Source organism: Lactuca sativa, chromosome 2 (genome assembly GCF_002870075.4).
Source record: "Lactuca sativa cultivar Salinas chromosome 2, Lsat_Salinas_v11, whole genome shotgun sequence".
NCBI lineage: Eukaryota > Viridiplantae > Streptophyta > Magnoliopsida > Asterales > Asteraceae > Lactuca > Lactuca sativa.
In genome coordinates, this window is record NC_056624.2 from 160312971 (window position 1) to 160319666 (window position 6696).

Here is a 6696-nt window from a genome sequence, read left to right on the forward strand (position 1 = left end):
CTAACAATTATTATTAGAAATAAATTAAAAAATAATAAAAGTTTCAAATGAATATAATGAAAAGAAAATGATTCATTTAGAAGTATATATAGAATTATATATAGACGAGAACTAATACTAATAAGAGGTGAGACCGTGATTTTTTGATATTTGTTATGATCAATAGTTTGTAAAGATCATTTGTATTATAAAACATTATTTAATAATATGTTTGTGAGAGAGAAGGGAAGGAGAAGACTCACAAACGAAAGAAAGCATCAAGGTGGTGAGAAAAAACAAATTTATTTAAAGATAAAGTGTTCTCTACCCCATTTGCTTTTTCACATCCTCTCTTTTTCTTCGCCTATCAAAACCCCCCAAACACCACCCCCTTCATTCCCTCTCTCTTTTTTCCTGGTCATATCTCCCTTTAGATCTTCTTCTTCCCCTAAGGTCTCTCTCTCTCTCTCTCTCTCTCTCTCTCTCTCTCTCTCTCTCTCTCTCTCTCTCTCTCTCTCTCTCTCTCTCTCTCTCTCTCTCTCTCTCTCTCTCTCTCTCTCTCTCTCTCCATATATATACAAATATATATGTATGTGCTTATATGTGTATACTTTTAATTATAAATGTGCACTGATTATATATATCAACTTCTTGTGCAGTGTTTCTGCGTCTCAAGGCTGGTGTCCCTTGTGAGTTTAATATATCTGGGGACAACAAGAAACGCTTACCTGTATCTAGCTGAGACGCTGTTTTTAACACTTAACGGGAAGAAGATCAACATTTCAAGAATTGAAGAGATCGACATATATATCATCATAGACTTATAAATATAAAATTTAATGGCGCCAGTTTCGTTGCCTCCAGGCTTCCGTTTTCATCCAACCGACGAAGAGCTTGTTGCATACTATCTCAAGAGGAAAATAAATGGGCGTAAAATCGAGCTTGAAGTTATTCCTGAAGTCGACCTCTACAAATGCGAACCCTGGGATTTACCAGGTATATATATGCATGTCTTCATGGTGATCGATACACCAATCGCAATTCAATTTTTATTTACTATAATCGGAAAACGTATCTCAATCTAATGGAATTTTAGGTTGCTTTCTGGTTTCTGCAAGTATCACAAAATATTCTAAAACTAAAATCTAGTAACAGTTATTGTTAAATATTTGAAAATTATTTTTTACGTATATATTTATCATAATTGTTTACATTGCTGATTTATTTTTATTTTTTTTGTGTTTATATAATTCACTTATAACAATTTTAAACACATTTATTGTATATAACAACTAAAGAAAAAAGCTTAAATTATAAAAGCGATCTGGGCATGAGCCTGAACAGTTTATGTGTAAGGTATGTTACTAAATCAAGATTCTTGCCAAAGGGTCTTTCATACATATTCTTTCGATTTCATCTCTTTGTTTTGTTGCTAAAGGCTAAAATTGAAGGTTCTTTGATGTTCTTTACGCGTGCTTCTACTTTGTTCTTGGTTCAGACCATAATAACCCGTGAAAAAGGTTTAAAAGAAATCAGTTTGTTTGGATTTTCTTTCAAAATTATATGTCATATTATCTGCTTAATTGACGTGTAAAAACTGTATCATATATAGGTACATAGAAGACCAGTCAAATATGAATGGAACTTTTAAATTACAAAAACAAGATCACCATAAATCCATAATGATTGTTTCTTAATGACTAAAAGTTATTATTTAAAAGTAATTAAGGTGGCCCCTACATCTTTTAAACTGGTATAAGAACAAATTTTTAGTAATTAGCTGACAAGATTGAAGTCAAAAAGCAAATTAAAGATGAAAGAACATAAATACGCATACCTGTTCTTTCAAAGATAGATATCATTACCAGCTTTTCCTTTCTTTATTAATTTTCTGACATCAAATCTAACTCCTGAAATATTTTCATTTACAGAAATAATCTTGTTCTTCCTACGTTCCCATTTCTCCATACAAAATTTACTTTGACTTGTTAGGTTGGGTTTTTGAGAAAAATATATATCAAGATCAAAACATTAAGAAGTAAATAAATATTAGTCTCTTAGTTTTTTTGCATGTCTTTTTTGGATCTTGCGATGATATATATGATCTGGTTATGGTTTTATATCTCTTATACTAATTCACACTCTTTTATACAGGGAAATCATTATTGCCAAGCAAAGACCTAGAGTGGTATTTCTTCAGTCCAAGAGATCGTAAATACCCAAATGGATCAAGAACAAACCGAGCCACCAAAGGGGGATATTGGAAGGCAACAGGGAAGGACAGGAATGTAAATTCACAATCAAGAGCCGTTGGGATGAAGAAAACCCTAGTTTACTACAGAGGAAGAGCTCCACATGGTGCTCGTAGTGATTGGGTTATGCATGAATATCGCCTTGACGAGAGAGAATGTGAAACTGAATCTGGTCTTAAGGTGAAAACTCTTCAAAGTAACTAATCACATGCATGGTTTTATATCAACACCTACATCAAATTTGATCATATATAATTATATAATACTAAAACCGAATGCTTTTTTTTTTGGGTTTAAAAGTTGCAGGATGCTTATTCACTTTGCCGTGTGTTTAAGAAGAGTCTGAATGCTCCAAAGACGACCATTGGAGTACATTATGCGGTAGCAGTCAGTGATCACTCATCAAGTATGGACCTTTATTCAGAGGGAGGAAGGGGTGGTGAAGATATGGAGACTTGTAATTATCCAACACCAATGGCTTCATCTTCCTCTAATATCAACCATGGATCACCTCATAATGTAAGTGAATCGAGTGATGGGAGATGGATGCAGTATTTATCTGAAGAAGCGTTCGCTTTCCCGAATCCATCTTTCACTAACTATGGGAATGTTTCTTTTCCCCCAACCAAGGTATAGAAAACACTTTTTCATCTCTTCATGTCTTCTCTTATTATTTTTTAGGGTTCCATCTCAAGTTTTTTTTTTTTCCCTTTTTTTTTAAATAAAAAGTTACCAGTTGTTAACTAAATGGAGTTATAGATGATTGTAATGATTGTAGATTCTAGAGTCAATGAATTAGGGTGCTCAGGCAATCTCAAACTCTGCAAAGTTAACGATTGCCCAATCATTATTATGCTTTTCATACAACTTTAATTTTTTTGATATCTTACAAACCATTAAACTTTAACAAAATCAAAGGATTCCCATTTCATCATCAAATTTACGATTATTTATATTTTATACAGTATATTATATAGGTCATTTTATGAATGTTGAAATATTACATAAATTGCAAATATTATAATCAGAAAAAATAAATTACAAATTAAATAATATAATATTACACTAATTCTAAATATACAATAGATAAAATTACAATAATCTAAATATTTTGATGCCTAAATATATAGTAATTAGAATAATTTATAATAATATACACATAATTTAAAAAAACAAGTTTGAAATGTGATTAATATTCCAGGTATATATTATTTATTTATAAGCATTTTAGGTTTTTATGTATTTATAAAAGAATATAAAAGAATTGGCCGGATTGATTTAGATTTATTTGATTGATAAAGAATAGAGGACTAAGAATTTATCGCATTAAACGTCGCATTTAACTCTATTCATATCATCAACTCACAATTTATTCCTATATCATTTTCATTAAACGTCGTCGATGCGTTTAATTTGTTTGAAAGTGTATTAGGAGAAGTTCAATATCTGTTAACATATACGCTATTATTATTATTATTATTATTATTATTATTATTATTATTATTATTATTATTATTATTATTTTAAGAATAGTAAGAATTTCATTCAAAAGGCTTAGTTAGAACTACAAGATACATATTGGCTAATTAAAATACAAATTTTGTGTAACCATGCAAGAATACTATGTTAAAAGCTTTATTGTATATAACCTTTTTCCAATGTTTTTTCACAGGTTGATATAGCATTAGAATGTGCAAGGCTGCAACAAAGGTTATCAATGCCTCCATTGCAAGTACAAGATCTCCCACATCAAGGGGCTACAAGCTACGTGGATTTAATGAATATGCAACAGACGACAAGCAGCAGCATGCGCGATGTCACAACTACAAATGGTCCTCAGCAGGACATATTGCATGAAATCCTTTCTCTCGCTCAAGTTTCCCAGGATCACATCAATCAGAACACTTGGGGTGGAGGTTATTCCAGTCATCAGGAAGATGATTTTTCGTTTCTGGATGATAATGACAACAACATTCAAGTGCAAGATGTGGGCTCGTTTAGGTTCATGGGGGATGATCAGAATGCGAGGTCTATTGAGGTTACTGGTGTCGATGAACAACAGCTCAGAAGTGATAGAATGGTTGAGAATTTGAGATGGGTTGGCATGTCTAACAAGGATCTTGAGATGGTAATTATCATTCTTTTTTACTCGTTACTTATTTTATTTTTAAGAAATAAGCAAGGAAAAAGATAGTGCTCACATATTTTTTAATTTATTTTTTGTGTCTAACCCTAATGTTCATAGTAGGTCCCATAGAGTGGTTTAGGGCTTCTAGATGTATTACATAATTCCAGAAACCATGAAGTTACACTAACTTTCTTGACATTTACAGACTTATAATTGGGATGATTACAAGAATGTTCCAGTGGAAAATATGCCAAGTTTTCAGAAGGAGGAGCATGAGGTTCAAGGTACAAAAATCACTAATTAAGCCTTCGTTACCATATTTTCCAAGAATCTATGCCATATATGTATATCTTTGTTGTCATAGCTAGACTCTATTTCACTAAGAGCTTGAAAATTAAACAATTTCAGGAGAAAGCAGCCATCAAAACAATTTCGACAATACAGAAGATCACTTCTCACTTGGAATCACCACCGAGGGGCATGACAACTCGAATGAAAACTTGTTAGACGAAGCCGATTTGGAGGACTTTACTACAACTCCAAGCTTTGAAATCTACGAGAAAACCAAAGTCAGTACTCATGGGTTGATTGTTTCAACCCGACAGGTTTCAGAAACCTTCTTCCACCAAATCGTACCTTCTCAAATAGTCAAAGTCCATCTGAACCCAGGAATGATACATGATCAAACGGTATCTAAATCCGATAGCCAGACAACGCTTAGCAAGAAAGTTTTATATGACAAGTTCAAGATGATCACAAGTTCCAAACCATTTGAGGTGATTAACAAGAAACCAAAGACCCCTTTGGTCACCTTGGTTTCCCTTCTGTTGATATGTTGCTTTTATCTTGAAGAGTCAACAGAAGATGGTGGTGATATGAAGTTAAAAGAGGATGATGATGGTGGTTCAGCTGGTAATAGCATACGAATGGAGGATGGAGAGGAGGAAAAGAATGAAGGATGGGGCATTTCAAGTTTGGTTTTGGAGAAGGTGATATGGCCATGTGTGACCTTGGCTTTGGCATTTTCTACCATCTGGGTACATCATAATTACTAATTACAAGGGTTTTTTTAATCTTTTTTTTTTTAATTAATTGTTTCTAACCATACAGAGTGAAGTTGTTTACTTATAGGAAAAGATGAAACTAAGCTTTCCCTGGATTTAATCTGGGGCTGAATTATATTATATATAATATTTGTACTTTCTTCATTTTACATTCAAAATATATATACGAGTAATTATACGTCTTCATGATTCCATCAAATAAAGACTGGGAAATCACATTCAAAATAACAAAAGGGAATTCATATGCAATGTGAAAAGATTGATACATCTTTTTTTTTTTTTTTAGAAAACGTTCATAAAATATGGGCAAACAAAATTTCATCGATATGGTTTATAGAAATTAGGAATTATGTTCACCATAAAAAAAACCTTTTCAACTTTAAATAATGTATTTTTTTTTTCGCCATCCGGCGCTTTAATTTCACGTTTAGACTGTTAAGTCCATTTAATACGTAAAAAGATAGGCTTTGAAAGCCAAATATTGCACGGAGAGTTTAAACAATAATTTCTGTAATATGATGTATTTTTTTAAGTTTTAGTTTCACACAATTTTTGAGATTTTTTATTTTTATAATGTTAGTGGAAATTGCATAATTTAGGCATTTGAGTTATGTGCTGAAAGTGCCAAACAAAAAAGATATAACAGTTATAGCACGCACAAAAGATAAGTATTTGTTGAAAGGGCCACACAAAAAGATATAACACTTATATAGCATGAACAAAAGATAAATAATTAAACTTACATGAAAGTACATAATTATTTCAAATATTTAGTCCAAAGCTAAATAGCGGTCAAGTTCATTCATATAATATATTGCCTCCATGGAAAATGAACATTTTATAATTGTTTCTATTAAAACATTGTAATTTGAATATTTTACACAATTATAACAATGGATAATATTGCTATATCTGTGTATATTCTTTAAAGTATGAATTCTAATAGAAAGAAATGAAAATATAATGTTATAATATAAAAAATAATAAACTAGACTACATTGCTATTCTTTAAATTTACCCCTATATTTTACATGATAAAGTTATTTACAAGTTACCATTAAGGATGACAAAAATCGACACAACGCGACAAAAATAAATGATACGAAACGAAATTGGGACGGAATTGAATTTTAAATTCTTGTCCGTGTTGTTTTCGGGTAGTGTATAAGAAACACGATGTTGCGTTATCTTATGTCCGTGTTCAAAATCCAACTCGATAATAGCATGTTTTTGTGTCATGTTCGGAAGTCGTGTATATTTATTAGCATTATAT

General features: G+C 31.6%; 1 protein-coding gene across 1 annotated transcript; it reads left to right on the top strand.

Moving 5' to 3' along the window:
* The first annotated feature begins 319 nt into the window (after nucleotides 1-319).
* On the top strand, nucleotides 320-5605 carry LOC111916039 (NAC domain-containing protein 86). Its single transcript, XM_052768473.1, has 7 exons — nucleotides 320-432; nucleotides 639-975; nucleotides 2134-2411; nucleotides 2532-2861; nucleotides 3904-4359; nucleotides 4565-4643; nucleotides 4768-5605. The coding sequence occupies exons 2-7, from the start codon at nucleotides 819-821 to the stop codon at nucleotides 5412-5414; spliced, it is 1947 nt and encodes a 648-aa protein (XP_052624433.1). The 5' UTR covers nucleotides 320-432; nucleotides 639-818; the 3' UTR covers nucleotides 5415-5605.
* The last annotated feature ends 1091 nt before the right edge of the window (nucleotides 5606-6696 follow it).